The sequence below is a fragment of the Salmo trutta genome, chromosome 4 (assembly GCF_901001165.1).
Source record: "Salmo trutta chromosome 4, fSalTru1.1, whole genome shotgun sequence".
In the NCBI taxonomy this organism is placed as follows: Eukaryota; Metazoa; Chordata; class Actinopteri; order Salmoniformes; family Salmonidae; genus Salmo; species Salmo trutta.
Genome location: NC_042960.1, coordinates 16,659,587 through 16,681,550, shown reverse-complemented (window position 1 = coordinate 16,681,550; position 21,964 = coordinate 16,659,587). Strand labels below are relative to the sequence as shown.

Genomic DNA, 21,964 nt, shown 5'->3' with positions numbered 1-21,964 from the left:
TTTGATTCCCACAGGGGGCCAGTATGGAGAAAAAAAGAAGGGAAAAAAAGTATGAAATGAGAAGTATGAAATGTATGCATTCACTACTGTAAGTTGCTCTGGATAAGAGTGTCTGCTAAATGACTAAAATGGAAGGAACAAGTCACCTCAATTCCCCCCAAGATTGGAGTATGTGGATGTGCTCCAGCAAGACCATCTTGTCTGGTCCCATGTGTCCAACACCTTGGGGACAGTCTGCTCTGGGCAAAGCAGTGTGCTGTGTAACATGTGCTTCAGGGTATTGGAGGAGAGACCTTATACAGGCAGACCTAGACAATGGCCTTTTGTATTGCCAGCGAGAGCTGGGGCTTTTTGAAGAGGCCCTTGCTTCTCTTGGGCAGTGTGAGGCCAATTCAACACTCTTTCACCTGGGTGCCTCTGTGCTGCTCCCAGAGACAATGCAGAACATATTAAAGCGCCAGCAAGCATTTTCAAAGATGGCTGGTGATTGTTCGGTCAGCACAGATGTAGAGAAGGACAGTGAATCGGAAGAAAGTGATTCAGAAGATGAAAGTGGTTGCGGAATGAATGTCTGTGTGTGTGTGTGTGTGTGAGTTCTCTAGGGACAAACTATACACTGAGCATGCCAAAAATTAGGAACACCTTCCTATTATTAACACCTTCCTATTAACACCTTCCTATTAACACCCCCCCCCCCCCCCCCCCCCCGCAATTCGTCAGGGCATGGACCTGTACCCCCGCACATTAAATCATGGACCTGTAGCCCCTGTATATAGCCTCGTTAATGTTATTTTATTGTGTTACTTTTTTTACTCTACTTTATTCAGTAAATATTTTCTTAACTCTATTTTCTTTAAAACTGCATTGTTGATTAAGGCCTTGTCAGTAAGCATTTCACAGTAAGGACTACACCTGTTGTATTCGGCGCATGTGACAAAAACAATTTGATTTGACTTGACTCTACAATGTGTCGAAAGCGTTCCATATGGATGCTGGCCCATGTTGACTCCTATGCTTCCCACAGTTGTGTCAAGTTGGCTGGATGGCCTTTGGGTGGTGAACCATTTCTCCATATAGCCGAATGGCTTGCTCCGTTTCAAGCATGGTTTCAAGCCATTCGGTTAATAGCTTTTAGTACCCTATCATAATAATACAAGCCATACCAACCTTTAAAGGTTTCATTTGCAACCTCTGGGGTGTAACGTGTTAGGCAAAGTGATATAGGACAGTCTGACATGAAATATAAACCCTGACCTTAACTCTAACTTGAGTTCACTGTCGGCAGCCATTTCCAGTGTGAAATGCTCAGTCTGAAGCCAATCGGCTATGGGTTTCAGAGCCCTATCATAATAATGCAAGTCATACCAACCTTTAAAGGGTTTATTTATAGCCTCTGGGGTATAACGTGTTGGGCAAAGTGGTATAGGACCGTCTGACCCATATGATGTGGATCATTGTCATGCTATTTGATATACTGTACAAGTGTCAGTAAAAATAACTCCATGGTAGCAATAAATCTTTTAAAAGGTAGTTTATAAATCTGAAGAATGTGTTTTGGGTCCATACCGGTAAGTTAACCAACCTTATGTAAATTAGCCACAAGAGGATTGTCTTTTGAATAACTGGTCAGTCCATAGCACTTTCCATTCAGCTTGATGCAACTTTGATGTAAGGCTTGTTGTAGTGACAACTTCTTTGCGTCACTCCGAACCAGTGCTGTTCATTGTTGCTTATCCAATGTTCACTAGATCTATCAATGTAATTACACCCAACACAGTGTTGAATATTTTTTTTAATTAAAAAACAAATAGTTGTGGCTAAGTAATAATGGAGTTCATTGCAACTGCATGGATGTCTGTGTATGTCTGTAAGAAAAGAAATACGGAGACACAATTACAAAGTGATGTAATAAAGTATGTTCTTCATAATCAAAGACAAAATACAGGTTAACTTGTTGGCTACATTCAAAATTCTGTCAAACAGACGTGTTTTTAATATAGTGTCTGCACTGAAACACCTCATTCATTACATAGTGTGGTAAATTCCTTTCCACACATTTACCCAATTTCTAATTCTGAACTGACTCTTTCTATGCCAGCAAAGATTCTGGTCATTGACTACAATTACTCTTTTATCTTTTACTCTTTAATCATGCAGTACACATTTGCTGTGCAAAGTCAGGCGCTGTTGTTTATCTGGAATAGTCACACCCTGATCTGTTTCACCTGTCTTTGTGTTTGTCTCCACCCCCCTCCAGGTGTTGCCCATCTTCCTAATTATCTCAAGTGTATTTATACCTGTGTTCTCGGTTTGTTTGTTGCCAGTTCGTCTTGTCTTGCCAGCGTGTTTTCTTGTCTCCCTGCTTTCTCAAGTTCTGTTCTCTAGTTTCCCGGTTCTGACCATTCTGCCTGTCCTGACCCCGAGCCTGCCTGCCGTTCTGTACCTGCCTGACTCTGCCCGTTTATGAACCTCTGCCTGTCCTGACCCTGAACCTGCCTGCTGTTTTGTATCTTATTGACTCTGCCCTGGATTATGGACCTCTGCCTGCCCCCAGTTTGGGTCAATAAACATCTGTGACTCTAGCTGTCTGCATCTAGGTCTTATCCTGAGTTCTGTTAGGAATTGAGTATTGAACTAAGCCAAGCATCATTCATAAGATAAAAAACATACATACTGTAGTTACATAACATACAATTACACTGAGTTCACAAACATTAAGGACACCTTCCTAATATTGACTTGCACCCCCCCTCCCTCCTTTTGCCCTCAGAACAGACTCAATTCGTCAGGGCATGGACTATACAAGGTGTTGAAAAGCGTTCCACAGGGATGCTGGCCCATGTTGACACCAATGCTTCCTACAGTTCTGTCAAGTTGGATGGATGGCCTTTGGGTGGTGGACCATTCTTGATACACACGGGAAACTGTTGAGTGTGAAAAACCCAGCAGCATTGCAGTTCTTGACACAAACCGGTGTGCCTGGCACCTACCACCATACACCATTCAAAGGCACTTGAATCTTTTGTCTTGCCCATTTACCTTCTGAATGGCACACAAACACAATTCATATCTCAATTCTCTCATGGCTTAGAAATCCTTCTTTAACCTGTCTCCCCCCCTTCATTTACACTGATTGAAGTGGATTTAACAAGTGACATCAATGAAGGATCATAGCTTTCACCTGGATTCACCTGGTCAGTCTATGTCACGGAAAGAGCAGGTGTCCTTAATGTTTTGTATACTCTGTGTACATGCATATATTATTACCAACCTCTGGGGAATTAGACACATGTCCTGGTGCAGCCCAACCTCCAGCCTCAGCCCAACCTCCAGCTCCAGCCTCAGCTCCAGCCTCAGCCCAACCTCCAGTTAAAGGCCCAGGCCCAGCACCAACTACAGGCCCTGTTCCAGATCCAGCTCCACTCCCAGCTCCAGCTCCACTCCCATCTCCAGCTCCACTCCCATCTCCAGCTCTAGGCCCAGCACCACCCCCAGCTGCAAACAGATATTCTAAAATCAAAAATGTGCTCAATCTTCTCATAATCAGAGGACACATTGACCCAGAAAAAAAACAATAACAAGTGGTGGATGGCCATATATAGTAAAGCCCACCTTTGCCCTTTAGTGAGAGCAGTGGCCACAATGGGTATCTGTTCAAAGGGAATGTCCTGATTGTCTAAAGTAATGGGTGAAGTCACTGCCTGTTCTGTACGTGTGTCAATGTTGTTCATCTCAATGACCAAGACATTACAATTCTGCATTGAAACAGTGTAGAGAGCATGCATTGTATCTTACTTATTGGAAACTTGATTCCATGGCCTGCCTTCAAAATGGAAAATAGTTGGTCCATGCAATAGTGGGAGGGCATTTTCAACTCTAACCCACCTGGCATACCCTCTACTTCAATGACCACCTTCTTGGCAGCCACAGCTATATATGGAATTCTGCCCTGTCCACTTGCTTCATCTGAACAGAAACAGAAATAAGGCTTTAGTGAAGGAAGATCAAGTGTACACATTATTCCAAGCTTCTACCAGTGATCCAGAAATCTGCTTACTTGAATATCTACAATGTAAACCAAAAAGGCACAGCTACCACATTTGTTTTTATAAATGAAATGTCAGCCCTTGTATCCAGAACTCTGTCTGTGAATTTTGGTGGTTACATTTTTTAAGCTTGCTTAAAAGCGGAGCAGGACCGTTATATAATTGTTGAATCACAGATGTACAGTACATTTTAATAGTTATTTCAAATAAAATGGTAAATGCTTTACTTCTGGTTGAATAAGGCTTGAACTCCTTGCACCCTAGCCTTGTCAAACCCCTTTGACTGTGAAGCTGCAGGTTTGCCTAGAGGTAACAATAAAAGAGGCCCAGTGCTGTATGGGTGTGTTAAAAGGCATTATAGATGTACAGATGTAGGATCTTAATTTGAGTCAGTTTGCTACAGCAGGAAAATAATCCTGCAGTACCAGGAAATGTGATATGTGGATTATAATACATTGACATTTTTGTCGGGTGTTGATACATTTATTGCAAGGGAAAATCAAGTCTGACATTTCTAAGTGGAAATTACAAACTTCAGAAGCTTTTTCAAACCTCAAATACACTGCAAGTTAAAATTGTCCCGCATTGCAGAAAAGTTGTCCTGTAACAGGGGGATCAAATTCAGATCCTACATCTGTATGCTTGAGGTTAAGTGTTAACAAAGTTATTTTTAAAATATGTGTACCAGAAAAGTGTACAGAAAAGTTTGCGATCAGATCCTTGCCCTCAAAAAATTCCTTTCCCCTCCCAGATGAGGCTGTGCTGACTGGTATGGGGTCCTCGGGGATGTGGACAAGGAATGCTGTGTTGACCCCCATACCCTCCAACTTGATAAACTAGCAAAACATTATGTAGAAATAGACAAGATAAATAATAAATGAAAGTAGATGTAAAAAAAAAGACAATACCTAAAAATGTTTATAGGAAATGTCAAATCTAACTCCAACTATCAAATCCAAATCCATTACTTTTAAGTAAAAGTTTCCAAATTTCATGATTTACTGTTGATTTCAGCCGTCTTTAATTCTCTTTCACTTTTAAAGCCTTCAGGTTCCCCTTCAATTCCTAACCTCCTGCCTGTAGCTTGTCAGCCTACTCACAGTAATGGGCTTTTTTTGGCAGGTGGTAATGCCTGCCATTTGCCCTGTGTACCTGCCATAAAACAGAAAACATGACAATATCAGTGACATTTCCTTATCTATCCATTCTATCAAGGCATTACTACAACAAAACATTTCCTTGTTGAAACAAAGTAGAAATATGTGTCAGATGGAGTCAGTAGACTTCAGAATTTGTTGTTAGACCCATCAAGTTCTGAACAAGGAACCCCTCTTATCGTTCAACTAAATATAATAATAATTAACCTACATCAAAGACACATCCATTTAGAAATGGATACAGTCCACAATACTTGAATCCCCGCCGTGCTCTTGTAATTGCACAGGTAATTAAAGCGAAACCTGCACATACCTTTAGCTTAAGGAGGTCCCTCATAGACAGGTTGTAAGCTGACACATTACGTTTGCACAGCTTCGTTTTTTGTTGAGGGACAGCTTGACTGGGCAAGATTTCTTCTTTCATTCCCTAACCAATTCTAGAGGAAACAATAGCAAGACAGCACAATAGTAAAGACTACTGCATCACATTTTCAAATCAGAGTAATTGCACATAACACTTTATTAAAAGAGTAGACACAAAAATATTGCTCCACCAACTCAGCGTTTTATCATGCAGATGATTGAAAAAGGGGCCCTTATATATTATGAATTATCTTTATTGTGTCTCAACCAGAGGGGCAGTGAGGGGTGTTGTGAATTTGGGTTTTACCTGGCAATATGAAACTAGAGGCAAAACACAAATAGCTACTGGAAAAAGTTAAAATAACATAAGAATCACAACAGCAGAGGATAGGATCCAGGAAGTCATAACCCTCTGATAGCTAGCCAAGAGGAAGGGGTCGGGAGTGCTTTGGGACGCGGTGAGGGAATCCAATAGCCCGACAACAATGGATTAATAAATTCTTAATTGTTCCATAGTTGCATTTGTTTGGGAGTAATGGCACACATGTAACACATCACAGAACATTCAACACTTCACTTAAATACAACAATATCACAGGACATACTTCACAAGACAAGGTCAGACAGACAAATAGATTGAGGTATACAGTAGGTCGTGAATTACGGTTTAGTCTTCCTGGATTTAGGAACCTGATGCTGGTTGATATGAATGACTTGTGTGCCCTGTTTGTTCTACGGAGTGGGGTTTCGAACCTTCGACTGACAGAAGCTGTTACTGGTCAGGTATTGGTCGTATAGTGGTTGTGTCTTAGTAAAATGTTCGGATTTATGGATGGTTCTTGATTTGTAGAGTGATGGGATGCTTTGAGACTGCCGAACCACACCACCCAAGGAAGCAAAAGGTTAAGATGCTTTCAATGAATGTCTTACATAAAAGGTGAATCATCAGTAAGTCCCTAAGAAGTTTCCAAATGGGTCCTTAGCCAAATGTTTTGCCCAGAACCAAGGGATATTATAAAAAGACAAAAAACCTTTCTTATGTTCACAGAATACAAAACAGAACATTACTGACCCTCACCTCCACCACACTCTCCGACAGTCCAGTTCTAGGAAACCCTCTCCTGGTTATTCCCTGGTCAAATAATATTTTGAGGCGACTTGAATCGCAAGAGATATAACAATATAGAACAACCAGGAAAATAACCTCAAAGTCAACAAAACGAAAGAGCTGATCATGGACTTCAGGAGACAGCAGAGGGCGCAGACCCCCATCTATATCGACGGGACCGCAGTGGAGAAGATGAAAAGCTTAAAGTTCCTCGGAGTACACATCACTGACAATCTGAAATGGTCAACCAACACAGACAATGTGGTGAAGAAGGCGCAACAGCGCAACCCTCACAAACTTTTACAGATGCACCATTGAGAGCATCCTGTCAGGCTGTATCACCGCCTGGTATAGCAACTTCACCGCCCGCAATCACAGGGCTCTCCAGAGGGTGGTGCGGTCTGCCCAACGCATCACCGGGGCACACTGCCTGCCCTCCAGGACACTTACAGAACCCGATGTTACAGGAAGGCCAAAAAGATCATCAAGGACATCAACCACACGAGCCACGGCCTGTTCACTCCACTATCATCCAGGAGAGGTCAGTACAGGTCCATCAAAAGTGGGACCGAGAGACAGAAAAAGAGCTTCTATCTCAAGGCCATCAGACCGTTAAACAGCCATCACTAACACAGAGAGTGTCACACCCTGATCTGTTTCACCTGTCCTTGTGATTGTCTCCACCCCCTCCAAGTGTCGCTTATTTTCCCCGGTGTATTTATCCCTGTGTTTCCTGTCTGTCTGTGCCAGTTCGTCTTGTATGTTCAAGTCATCCAAGGTGTTTTTTCCCATGCTCCTACTTTTATATTCTCTTCTACTAGTCCTCCCGGTTTTGACCTTTGCCTGTTTTCTGGATTCCATTCTGCCTGCCCTTACCTCGAGCCTGCCTGCCATTCTGTACCTCTGGATCTCTGAACTGGTTTTGACCTTTTGCCTGTCCACAACCATTCTCTTGCCTACCCCTTTTGGATTGTTAATAAACATCTTGGACTCTAACCATCTGTCTCCTGTGTTTGCATCTGGGTCTCGCCTTGTGCCCTTATAGATAAGTATAGATTATTATAGATAAGCAATCACTAACACGGAGAGGCTGCTACCTATATACAAACTTGAAATCATTGGCCAATTTAATAAATTGATCACTAGTCACTTTAATAATGCCACTTTAATAATATTTACATGTCTTGCAATACTCATCTCATATGTATTGTTAGGTTCTTATTTTTCAGAGTAAATAACTCACGGACACTAGAGAAGCTTAACTTAACATTAGGGTAGGGGGCACTATGAAAAGCATGCCCAAAGTAAACTGCCTGCTACTCAGGCCCAGAAGCTAGGATATGCATATAATTGGTAGATTTGGATAGAAAACACTTTAAAGTTTCCAAAACTGTTAAAAATAATGTCTGTGACTATAACAGAACTGATATGGCAGGCGAAAACCTGAGAAAAATCCATCCAGGAAGTGGGATTTGTTTTATTTTTGTAGTTTTCTATTGAATGCCATTACAGTATCCATTGACGTAGGACTCAAATTGCACTTCCTATGGCTTCCACTAGATATCAACAGGCTTTAGAAATTGTTTCAGGCTTGTATTCTGAAAAATGAGGGAGTAAGACCACTTTGAATGAGTGGACCATTCAGTGTCCCTGAGGGTTTTCAAGCGCACGACCGAGAGCACGCCTTTCTTGTTTTCCTTTTATATTGATGAAGCTTTTGTCCGGTTGAAATGTTATTGATTATTAAGACTAAAAACAACCTGAGGATTGATTATAAACATCGTTTGACATGTTTCTACGAACTTTACTGATACTTTTCAGATTTGGTGTCTGTCTGTTGTGACTGCCTTTGAGCCTGTGGATTACTGAACAAAACGCGTGAACAAACTGGGGGTTTTGGATATAAAGAGGGACTTTATCGAACAAAACTAACATTTATTGAGTAAATGGGAGTCTTGTGAGTGCAACCATACGAAGATCATCAAAGGTAAGTGATTCATTTTATCACTATTTCTGACTTGTTTAACTTCTATACTTGGCTGGTAACTGTTTGTAATGATTTGTCTGCTGGGCGCTGTTCTCAGATAATCGCATGGTATGCTTTCACCGTAAAGCCTTTTTGAAATCTGACACCGTGGTTGGCTTAACAAGAAGTTAATCTTTAAACCGATGTATAACACTTGTATGTTTTATGAATTTTTATAATGAGTATTTCTGTTTTTGAATTTGGCACTCTGCAATTTCACAGGATGTTGGCCACTACCGTCCCACACCCCCTAGAGAGGTGTACCAAGTTTAATCTTTCCCAAAGGTTCTGTACAGCTGAAATCAGACAGCAAAACATTTCAGACATCAGTTATATACATCCAACTTAAGACACTCCCTCTCTCCATCATTAGTTTATGCCCAAGAGAAGAAGGTAACCAGATACTAACCCTGATTACTGCCTTAAGGGGAACTGACCTCCCCCTCACCTCCTGACCTCAACCCCTCCTGTCTTCCCTATAACAACACATCGCTTTCCCTTCCTCCATCAAACACATTCCAAAGCCTTCTGGGATGCTACAGATTTTTTCTATTCAAGGCTTCGTCTCTATCATTTATTTCATATCTCAATGTTCAAAGTATAGCCGATTCCAACAGTCCTTCCTCTTGAACAATAGCGTCCTAACGTTCACTTTACATAAACTTGGAAATTACTTAAATGTATAAACAATAATAAAACAAATAAAAAAACTAACAAATGATTATAAAACATGAATTAAACAAACAAACAAATGAACAAACAATGAACAACCAGTCACCGCGAGGTGTACAAATTCAGAGACTTATGGTCTCTATACTATGATCACACAATTTTATTCCCATCTATCATCACATAACAAAAGGCCATTCCAGCTGAATCTGTGGTCTTGTTATATGTCAGATGGAGCGGCTTTGGTTTCTCCACTTTCCCCTTCTGTTCCTAAGAGAGTGATAGCACAAGACTTGGAAAGCAACAAAAAATACATAAAACACAACAATACTAACAATGTGATAAGCTATGCATATTTATATATGCATGAAAACCAAAGTCTGAAACCATGACAATTCCCACTCTCTCTTCACCTGACTCTATGCCTCCAAGATAATTTCCTGCTGGGTTCCACAAAAATGAAAGCTCGAAAAAGCTTCCTCATGCTTTCACCCAGTCTTCCCCTTTAGGCCCCAGGTTCCGAGAGGTGTTCCCAAGTCATGTCATTTTCACTTTCTTCCCCATCTTCTCCATTTCACCTGATAGGCCTGAACACCTGATATGCAAGTGTGTATCCCTAATCCACGTTCCATCCTCTTGAGGGAACTCAGCACTGTATCTGCTTTCACATCAATGCCTTCAACATGTTGTTCACAGTACAATTACCCCTCTATCCTCTATTATATGATGCCTTAACCCATAAAGCAGCTAAACCCCAAACCAACTATAACGTTTATAGTAGTTCCCAGACCCAACCCATCTGTATGTCTTACAGTGGAATCTAGTCCCTCTCTCACTCCGCTTCCTGTGTCATGGTGTCTTCACTCACCCATTATGCAGTTGGACCTCACTTCACGTGAAAACTATGCACCCCCCTAAGGAGAGACGATCTTAACCACTGCAGGTACTGTTCGAAGTAGTGTGTCTCTCAAACCAATGCTGTTCCAACACCCCCGCCTGGTGTCTCTTGATGTACACTCAATCTCCAGAATTCAACCCGTGCCCTTGGTTCTATCTGGGTTCCACCTGAGGATATGCACACTGCAACACATGGGTTATTTCTTGACAACATAATTTGTGATATTTGAATAACCGCATCCCCTGTCCTTCCATCGGTCCGCCAGTTACCAGTAACCAATCCATGTGACATGAGTCGTCATAAACTGATATCTCAACAATGCTACAAAAGTAACCATTGCTACTTCCAACATGGCCCATGACTATAGTCTCACAATACCCCTCATTTGCGCAGTAGTCCAAATCCATGCTATCAATATAGCATTCTATGCTTCTACTACTGCTCTTTCTGTTACTGTCCCTATAGCGACTGCTGTGAGACTAGCTATTGCTCGGAATTTGTCTCCTGCTCTCCTATTGTCTTCGTGTTTTACTGATAAGTCTAGGACTGAACTTTCAGATACCCCCTACCTGTTTCCCAGTTTATCCCTTGGTCTCTAGCCACCAACATCTCCACTGACCTCCTGTATTCTGCTACAGTTGGTACCTGTGGATAATACATCCCTGTGCTCAAGTTAGGTACACATCTCTCATCCCAAGGCCGATCTACCCCCCCACCCGTTTGTAAACACTCTTGTTACAGGGTAGACTTTGGGCCCCAACGTTTGATAAGCAGCCACCTTCTGACACTTACCATTTACCGTGGTTCGGTCCCAATCTACTGGGAGGTACAGTGAGGGAAAAAAGTATTTGATCCCCTGCTGATTTTGTACATTTGCCCACTGACAAAGAAATTATCAGTCTATAATTTTAATGGTAGGTTTATTTGAACAAAAATCCAGAAAAACGCATGTCAAAAATGTTATAAATTGATTTGCATTTTAATGAGGGAAATAAGTATTTGACCCCCTCTCAATCAGAATGATTTCTGGCTCCCAGGTGTCTTTTATACAGGTAACGAGCTGAGATTGGGAGCACACTCTTAAAGGGAGTGCTCCTAATCTCAGCTTGTTACCTGTGTAAAAGACACCTGTCCACAGAAGCAATCAATCAATCAGATTCCAAACTCTCCACCATGGCCAAGACCAAAGAGCTCTCCAAGGATGTCAGGGACAAGATTGTAGACCTACCCAAGGCTGGAATGGGCTACAAGACCATCGCCAAGCAGCTTGGTTAGAAGGTGACAACAGTTGGTGCGATTATTCGCAAATGGAAGAAACACAAAAGAACTGTCAATCTCCCTCGGCCTGGGGCTCCATGCAAGATCTCACCTCGTGGAGTATCAATGATCATGAGAACGGTGAGGAATCAGCCCAGAACTACACGGGAGGATATTGTCAATGATCTCAAGGCAGCTGGGACCATAGTCACCAAGAAAACAATTGGTAACACACTACGCCGTGAAGGACTGAAATCCTGTGGCGCCCGCAAGGTCCCCCTGCTCAAGAAAGCACATATACATGCCCGTCTGAAGTTTGCCAATGAACATCTGAATGATTCAGAGGACAACTGGTGAAAGTGTTGTGGTCAGATGAGACCAAAATGGAGCACTTTGGCATCAATTCAACTCGCCGTGTTTGGAGGAGGAGGAATGCTGCCTATGACCCCAAGAACACCATCCCCACCGTCAAACATGGTGGTGGAAACATTATGCTTTGGGGGTGTTTTTCTGCTAAGGGGACAGGACAACTTCACCAAATCAAAGGGACGATGGACAGGGCCATGTACCGTCAAATCTTGGGTGAGAACCTCCTTCCCTCAGCCAGGGCATTGAAAATGGGTCGTGGATGGGTATTCCAGCATGACAATGACCCAAAACACACGGCCAAGGCAACAAAGGAGTGGCTCAAAAAGAAGGACATTGAAGTCCTGGAATGGCCTAGCCAGACTCCAGACCTTAATCCCATAGAAAATCTGTGGAGGGAGCTGAAGGTTCGAGTTGCCAAACGTCAGCCTCGAAACCTTAATGACTTGGAGAAGATCTGCAAAGAGGAGTGGGATAAAATCCCTCCTGAGATGTGTGCAAACCTGGTGGCCAACTACAAGAAACGTCTGACCTCTGTGATTGCCAACAAGGGTTTTGCCACCAAGTACTAAGTCATGCTTAGTGGTGTTGGAAGAGTATCCAACCGTACAAAACTCTAAGTCATGTGTTTCTTAATCACACTCTGCAAGAGATGTGATGCTATTATTACAGCAAACTTTCCTTCTGGCAATGTGGCCTCCTGTATACAGGGATCAGTTGCTATTATTTCAAGTGTTATGCCTTCTGTGACAAACTCATTACTGAAAGTTGACAATAGTGTCTGAAATGACAACACTATCTCTGCTACTTTCACCATTATCTGTGTATGTGTAACATTCAATTACATCTCCATATTGTGTACAGTTAGCTGCTCTCCTTCTTCTATGAGCTATCTCCTGCAACAATATTCAGTCTCTGGGAATGATACTCCTAATGCATTTTCTACATTTACAAACATACTAACACATTCTCAAATCAGTTAATCAATATAGTCAATATACATCATTCCCTCCTCTGGAACAATGAACACCCTCATGTTCCACGAAACCTAAAAACATATTGACTTGGAAAGAAAAACAAAGTACATGTTTATTAACTTTGCACCACTCATTGATGCGATGTAACATAAAAACTCTGAATACAGAATTTTTTTTTTTTTTTAATAATAACTTTCATGGTTGTCCCAAGCTGTCATCTAGTGATTCACACACAGAAACCACCTCCCCTCAGGATGACACTTAGAGATAAGTTTCTGAAACTCTCTCGGCCACATAAATGTTAGCAGCGCTCCACCCCTCATCGTGCTTTAGCAATTCTCTCTCGCTGTGTCCCAATCACAACGAAAACATTTTAGAAATTATCCAGACCGAATTTAGAATGACTGACCTCAGTTCTTACTTTGAGTCTAGTGCTCAAATTCCAGTTTGCCAACTTAGCAAAGATCATCCCTGTTAGAACATACATTTATAAGCAACCTTTTATTGCCGGTCATAACTCTTCTCATTACAGCCCCCCCTTTGTCCCTGTCATGAGTGGCCTGGTAAAGAAAGATCAGTTTCTCAATGCATTTTCAGTATAAACAGTTAGCAGGGCGTGTACTTACATAAGAACTGTTATATAAGTGCAATGTAATAACAGTCTAGCGGTATTGGTTGTTAGCTAACCCCACAACTCCAGCCAACATGTTTTAGAACAATATCGATACTGAATTTATTACTGTGTACTAGTTCTACAGGTTTGAGGGCAGCTTGATGTAGTGTGACTAGATTTTATATTGCCCTGTTGATTGATGCACTTGATTTATCTGAGAGAGAAAAAACACACAAAAAAACGAATGTCGTTGGGCAGTTAATATAATTGTTTAAATAATACTTGGGGTGGAAATTAAATATTAATTACATATTATACTGTTTAATTAGACATACTATGCTGTTTTTACTTAGAGAATGGTCTATTATGTTATGTTAGTATTTTTACTGATACAAGTTGTCGTGTGACTTAGTAATAAGTCTGGGAGTTCAGATAAGAGTCCTTTGGGGTACGACTGCAGTATGTGACATTCTGTTTTAACAATCTACAGGAATTTAGATGTGTGGAAACATGCAGGAAGGAACAGAAAACGGTGGCAACGACAACTATCTTAATCTGCACAGACAAAATTGTTGTTTGAAAAATCTGCAGTCTCTCTTCCTATAGAATTTCTCTGACATTTTCTTACTTTAAAACCCCCTTTAAAAAAATATCCATTAGGATATTTTATAGAAAAATGTATTCTATTCTTCAGACTAAAAAGGATTATTGTGGAAAGACGCATCATGAGAGAGAATAATTCTCAACATGTCACATCAGAATATAGGACTACATTTTTGATATTGGAATACACGTTCATCTGAGAATATATATATTTCCCCTTCAGCACCTCTTCGCAAAACAAGTTTTAGAAAGACACACTGTGCCTATAACCAGCAGCTTTGCAAATATGGGTGTTGCAGGAGGCGTTAAGTGAACGCCCATAGTTACCAATCCAGTTGTGTAATTTGAAAGGAAAGCATTGTCATTAGATGTAGCTCAACTAAATACATTCAAGCATAACACTGTATAACTTCTGTGTTGATAAAATGCTGTTTATAGTACTGGAATTAAACAGGACATTACACTGTTGCCTTATTCTGCTAAACAGGTTCTTCGTTATCACACTGACACATGAAAGAATGAATGATTCAGGTCAGGCAATGCAAAATATTTTGTTTGCATTACCTGCCCTGAGGCATTGATTCTCTCATGTGTCCGTGTGACAACGAAGAACCTGTTAGTACAGTTTGTCCTCTTTCAGGTCAAGTTTTGTGACTGTGTGACATGGAAATGGCACCATAATTAAAATGATTGAATCAAAGGTTTGTTTTCAGCGTTCCATGTACCTCATACGTCAGAGACATCTCTGAATCTAAAGAATATGTGGCATTGAAAGTATGACTCATGTCTTAAATACTGAGTTGATTCTAAATGAATGTGTATATATTAACGTACCGGTACTCTCTCTAGAGGGGATTAATGAAAAATACAAACCACACAGTGTGGTTGCTTTAAAATAATTACAAGATTTGAAAAGGTTGGCACTGCTCATCGTTTTCAGCATTCTATGAAATGTATTGTGATTACCGGCTTGAATTTAATTTTGGACAGTTGAACGCAAGCCATTTCAATTCATGTATTGAAATTATTCTCAGATCCAATTAACAGATTGGAGTTTGTATATTGTGTTACTAAGCATACTGATAAACTGTGATTTTAGTTGAGAGTTGGCAAAAAAAAACATTTTTACAAAATAATATTAGGAGATGATAGTGTTAAATAGCCTTGGCTTTATGCCCTTGGAACTTTGGGGAGTGGTTAGGACACGTCTACATTCTGCATATAAACAACTGGGCAGGCTAAAAGTTAAACTATTGCTATACAATTGTAACTCCATAGCAGCCTACCATATTACCACTTCATGAACATTGAATATACTTGATTCTAAATAGGTAAGTTGTTAATTTTAATTATTTATTTGCCATCAATGTACAATTTGTAAACAGGTCTTCTGCATATTGATGGACATAAGGAAGTAAGCTGGTTGGTTACAGAAAGTCTTGGTTGTTTTATTAGCCTAGTTGGACAAGACATTCAAGGTTTGCTCAAGGATGATATCTTGCAATGAGGCTTGACTGATTTAATACAACAATGTAGGCCTAAATGTTTTCGAATTGTTTTACAAGTACACCTACCCAGCTTTTTTTGTTAAGTTCCTTAAATGTGCTGAGAATGTACCAAAGCCAAGCAACTATCCTTCAACATTCCCAGGGAAGGATGTTTGCAAAATAACCATAGGACAACAACACTCTCGCCACGTTTTGTTGTTCTAAGAACGTTTTGTGCTAGCATAGAAGTCTGTATTGAGGACATCACATTTCAGGCTGAGAAGGTTGATCACGTGATCACCTGTTTAATGACGGCTAAAATATGAAAGGGAGAGGGGATTTTGTATTGGGACTTTATTTATAATTATATTTGTATTAATAAATAGTAACCCAACTGGGATACATTCACATTACCCACTGATCTAGCCTCAGATTACCATAACCCCAATACTGATCTGCCATCGATGATGAAAAACATCTCACCCTATCGGATTGTCTTTTGTCCAGTTACTAGGCTACCTGTTCCATAGGTCCACAGTCCCTCGTTCGATTTGAAGAAAGCTAGCAAGGCATTTCACTGTACTTGTGCATGTGACATTAAAACTTGAAACACATCCCGTAGTGTCCTGTTCTAGTCCTAGGCCCTACTGTATGTCTCATGCCCAGTTAGGCTCCAAGTCTCCAGCAGTTTGTGGCCTTAGTAGTAGCTGGCTATGAGTCCCCTGCCTTGTGAGGTCCTAGGCCTCCTGTCCTGCTAGGGTCTCAACCACCTGACTTGGTGTACCCACCATTTCCTGAACCGGTGGGCCTGCTGCATTCTGGCGTGTACACCTAAGCCGGTACCCTCCTGGCATCTATGCATGTTCACGAGAAATTACGCTGCTCCTCTAGTTTTACAGTCAGATGCAACTTGACTGTCCTCCCTTTGCAGACACCTTTGATTATATCCCTTTTATTGTTCAGATTTCCATGGAAGGGAACATAGGCAGAACAGCAAAGACACAATGAGGGTGAAGTCCACCTGTAGTTAGTGTGTGTTTCTGTCGTGTTGAGAAGAGGATGCAAACCATTTTCTCAATGACCACTCTGTAGAGACAATGACAGAAAAGTGTGTGTCCTCTTTCACTTGGAACAGTTAAATAAATGTTTTGCTCATACTCTTTGACAAACAAACCCACTCTTATTCTCTCTTTCCCTCTCCATCTTTCCAACTTTTCTACCTTGCCCTCCCTCCTTTCTAGAGTAAATCATAACCATGGAGACACTGAACGAAATTGATCATCTCCAATCGTCTGGCTTTGGTAGACCCCTACCCAGACACGGCCTTCAACTCCTTCACTGGTTCTCCAACGACTATGTCACATTCAACAACGACAGCGAGATGGTGACAGTGCGCAACCCTAAGAAGAAGGCGTTCGGCTTCCACCGCTTCTTCGACACCCAACTGCTTCCAGACCAGGACTTACCATGCTACCAAGTGGGCAATCTGAATGCCCCTGGTTCTGAGAACCTACCGCGTGATGTTCGCAACAACTACACAGGACACAATGACGACAGCAACATAGACCGGATCATCATCAGCATGCAGTCAGACCGAGTATTGGACAGAATCTACGTGACCCAACATGATCATCACAGAGGTGCTTTTGACCCCCAGCGCACCTATCGCATCAGTAAGGGGTTGATCAGTATCATCCGTAATCTGGACCTGGATGAGCTCCTGGAGCAGACTGGATACTCACTTCCTTGTCCTTCCTCCATGGCCACACTTAATGAAATGAGACACCTCCAGTCATCTGGCTTTGGTACACCCCGACCTAGACACGGTCTTCATCTCCTTTACTGGTTCGCCCACAACTACGTCAAATTCAACAAAAAGGGTGAAATGTTGACAGTGTGCAACCCTGAGAAGAAGGTGTTTGGCTTCCACCAATTCTTTGACAAGATAGAGGAGCATGATGGCCAGTGTAACCAACTGCTACCAGACCATGGTTTACCATACTACGAAGTGGGCAATCTGAATGCCCCTGGGTCTAGGAACCTACCGCGTTATGTCCGCAAAAACCACGCAGGACACGATGACGACAGCAACATAGACCGGATCATCATCAGCATGCAGTCAGACCGTGTATTGGACAGAATCTACGTGACACAACATGATCATCACAGAGGTGCTTTTGACCCCCAGCGCACCTATCGCATCAGTAAGGGGTTGATCAGTATCATCCGTAATCTGGAGCTGGATGAGCTCCTGGAGGAGACTGGATTCTCTTAAGACTTTCCCACCTGGCCAAGGGCATATAGACAGAGGCATCGTACACATAATGATTTTTTTTACCTAATTTTTTATGGTTAAAGTGAAATACTTATTTTCTTACAAATGTATACTAGGCATGGGTATGACATCATGTCTTCGATATTCCCCATCCATTATGAGTTGTAGGAAATTGTGAATGTTTTTATTTAGATAAAGGGCCTTGTTTTCAGATGTTTCACATCCTGCCACGTTTTTTGCTATTTTTCCACAACAATTTCACCTGCAATATTTATTGCCACAGTAGTCGGAACTAGGAAACTGTGATTATACATGTGCTGCGTTCAACCAATTAGCAAGTCAGAAATGTCTGAGTTTCCTAGGTCCGACTAGCACATGAACACGGCATGCGTGTGAAAGTGTGTGTGTTTGTTTCTAATAAAGGACATGATTAGTTAATTAGTTGTTTTTTATTTAAATGTTTAGTACAAAATGTTGAATGTATCAATAACATCAGTCTCACCACATCAACACTTTGAACAACAGCCTGTACTGTACGGTTTGACCATTATATCGTTATTCAAATCAAATACAACTTTATTTACATAGAATAATGTTTTACAATTGTAAATTAATCTCATCTAATAATCAAATTTCTCTGAAACCTGGGTCATTACAGCAATTAGGTGCCTTTTGAGTAGTGTAATATCATTTTACATTTTTCCTCAAAGAGCGCATGTTCAACTTCACCGCATACAAAACCAATCAGTCGATATAACTGAGAACAATCATCAGAAATCACGCGATATGAATCAGACAGTGGAGCGACGCCTGACCCATTAGTTAGTTAGAAGTTTCAAATCAACGTTTTATATGGTAATTCCCGAGTAAGCAAAAAGCCTCAACCATGGCTGTTATACACCCTGTAAACGTTGGTGGAGGCAATTACCATATTTATTGTGTAGTAACTAAAACTAGAAGATCTTCTGACGTCCTTTCCCTTCGTCAAAGGTACGTAATCACATTATTTTTTTAACTGTGATTTTCAAAACTAATCTACTGGATTATAAATGTTTTACCCCTGGATAGCCTGCTAATATGACCCATAGTAGGGGAGAACATTTATTGAGCACATTTTGATCTGAATATGTAATCAATTTAAAAGGATTTGCAATTTTGCATTAGTAGTCTTTTTTGGCCCAAATTTCCTGGGAACCATGTCACGGTGTCATTTTCTGTTTTCGGTGTTAGGCTGCTTCTAATTTCTTTGGCTGCGTCTCCTTTTTAAGGGGGGGGGGGGGGCTGCTTCTCCTGTCTCTGTCTTAAATCTCCATATTTTTCCCGAAGTGTGCAATAGCAAACTTTCTCGCATGGATTTAAACTCTCTCTAGCCAATGCATACACCATTCTTATAAGCAGGAACCAATATCCAATGTGGGTACTTACAAAGACTAATTTCATATCATATGCCTACATTTAAAATGCATATGAAGGCGTGCTTTGGGGGCACTATGGGCAGAGCAAGATGTCATTGGGCCAAATGACCAAAAAAGGCTGAGAACCACTGGACTAGGCAAGTGTAACCCTCTCACCAGGCTCGAATATGACTCTCACAATATTAACTTATGCAGAGTATCTCAGCAGCATGTTAAGCTTCCCAAGCAATTGTCTCCCGGTGTCACTTGATGCTAGGCTAACCTCTAGGCTGGCAAATACCTCCACGACGAGACGATAGCTTCAGGCTTTACTAAGTTTAAACAAAATTATAACTCTTTTATAAAATAAAATATGTATTTCCCTTCATGTCTTAGTAGGTATGGGTTTTGTTCTAGTTCTGTCGTCTTCTTTTATAATTTTTCTTTACCAACAGTCCTAAGGTAAAACGTTCATCCTTTCATCAACGTCTTTTTCCCTCTCTTTTTTCCCAGGCCTCCCGTTAACCAGGTCAACTCCCATTGGCCACAACTTATTAACAAGCGACCTTATTGGTCAAAACTTAAACTTAAAAGTAAACCAGACTATTCACTTATACATTAAATAAATATTTCTTCAAAAGCATAATGCATTAACAACATTACAGTTTAGGAGCAATTCAATCATCTTTTAAATATATAACCAATTAATTGTAACAAATAAACTCAATACCTGGTTAAAACAAGGGTATTACACAAGTAATAGATGGTACATTATAACAATTCCAACAATAATCATCCATTAGCCAAGATGCCAAAATGTTTCCTGTCCCATGCTTGTTGAAGCCCAAAGATGTGTCATCACCTGTCTCTGGAGGCATTTCAGACTACCGTAATTTCCGGACTATAACCTGTTAGGGCTAGGGGGCAGTATTTACACGGCCGGATAAAAAACGTACCCGATTTAATCTGGTTATTACTACTGCCCAGAAACTAGAATACGCATATAATTATTGGCTTTGGATAGAAAACACCCTAAAGTTTCTAAAACTGTTTGAATGGTGTCTGTGAGTATAACAGAACTCATATGGCAGGCAAAAACCTGAGAAGATTCTGTACAGGAAGTGCCCTCTCTGACCATTCCTTGGGCTTCTTGACTCTTTTTATTGAAAACTTAGGATCTTTGCTGTAACGTGACACTTCCTACGGCTCCCATAGGCTCTCAGAACCCGGGAAAAAGCTGAATGATGTCGAGGCAGCCCCTGGCTGAAAAACATTAGCGCCTTTAGACTAGTGGTCTATCAGAGGACAATCTGACTGAGGCGCGTGCACGAGGCGACCCCATGTTTTTATTTTCTCTCTCTTTGTACTAAAACACAGATTCCCGGTCGGAATATTATCGCTTTTTTACGAGAAAAATGGCATAAAAATTGATTTTAAACAGCGGTTGACATGCTTCGAAGTACGGTAATGGAATATTTAGAATTTTTTTGTCACGAAACGCGTTGGGCGCGTCACCCTTCTTCACCCTTTCGGATAGTGTCTTGAACGCACGAACAAAACGCCGCTATTTGGATATAACTATGGATTATTTTGAACCAAACCAACATTTGTTATTGAAGTAGAAGTCCTGGGAGTGCATTCTGACGAAGAACAGCAAAGGTAATAACATTTTTCTTATAGTAAATCTGACTTTGGTGAGGGCTAAACTTGGTGGGTGTCTAAATAGCTAGCCCTGTGATGCCGGGCTATCTACTTAGAATATTGCAAAATGTGCTTTCACCGAAAAGCTATTTTAAAATCGGACATAGTGAGTGCATAGAGGAGTTCTGTATCTATAATTCTTAAAATAATTGTTATGTTTTTTGTGAACGTTTATCGTGAGTAATTTAGTAAATTCACCGGAAGTTTGCGGGGGGTATGCTAGTTCTGAACGTCACATGCTAATGTAAAAACTGGTTTTTGATATAAATATGAACTTGATTGAACAAAACATGCATGTATTGTATAACATAATGTCCTAAGATTGTCATCTGATGAAGATCATCAAAGGTTAGTGCTGCATTTAGCTGTGGTTTGGGTTTATGTGACATTATATGCTAGCTTGAAAAATGGGTGTCTGATTATTTCTGGCTGGGTACTCTGCTGACATAATCTAATGTTTTGCTTTCGTTGTAAAGCCTTTTTGAAATCGGACAGTGTGGTTAGATTAACGAGAGTCTTGTCTTTAAAATGGTGTAAAATAGTCATATGTTTGAGAAATTGAAGTAATAGCATTTCTAAGGTATTTGAATAACGCGCCACAGGATTCCACTGGCTGTTACGTAGGTGGGACGATTTCGTCCCACCTTCCCTAGAGAGGATAAGCCACAACTTTTTTCCCAGGCTTTGAACGTCGCGGCTTAAACAATGACGCGGCTAATATATGGATTTTTCCCGCTTTCCAATTTTTTCTCCAAAAAAACACATTCTGTGACGTGCTCAGTTTTTGGGCGGCATGAAGCTTTCATTAGACCAATGAAATTGCCGAACGGGTTAAGGTCAAACAACTATTTTTGTTTACTGTTTAGATTAAATCGAGCGCTCTCAAACTTCTTATCATTCTGATTACGGTAGTCATTTTGTCACCCTGATTCCTGGGGGTACAACAAAGTATTTGCAGCCACTCGACATCAGTGTAAATCGTGCATTTAAGGTGGCGCTCCGTGTTCAGCGGGAGGCTTGGATG

At 41.0% G+C, this 21,964-nt stretch overlaps 1 protein-coding gene and 1 long non-coding RNA gene across 2 annotated transcripts; one reads left to right on the top strand and one right to left on the bottom strand.

Annotated features, from left to right (window-relative positions):
• Positions 1-1,779: 1,779 nt before the first annotated feature.
• On the bottom strand, positions 1,780-3,853 carry LOC115191510 (uncharacterized). The gene is made up of 3 exons (XR_003877711.1): positions 3,796-3,853; positions 3,272-3,495; positions 1,780-1,865 (listed from the first exon to the last, which is right to left on the bottom strand). It is a non-coding gene; the product is annotated as an uncharacterized LOC115191510 (long non-coding RNA).
• Positions 3,854-15,248: 11,395 nt separating this feature from the next.
• LOC115191914 (uncharacterized) lies at positions 15,249-18,283 on the top strand. The gene is made up of 2 exons (XM_029749933.1): positions 15,249-15,414; positions 16,812-18,283. The coding sequence occupies exon 2, from the start codon at positions 16,826-16,828 to the stop codon at positions 17,843-17,845; it is 1,020 nt and encodes a 339-aa protein (XP_029605793.1). The 5' UTR covers positions 15,249-15,414; positions 16,812-16,825; the 3' UTR covers positions 17,846-18,283.
• The last annotated feature ends 3,681 nt before the right edge of the window (positions 18,284-21,964 follow it).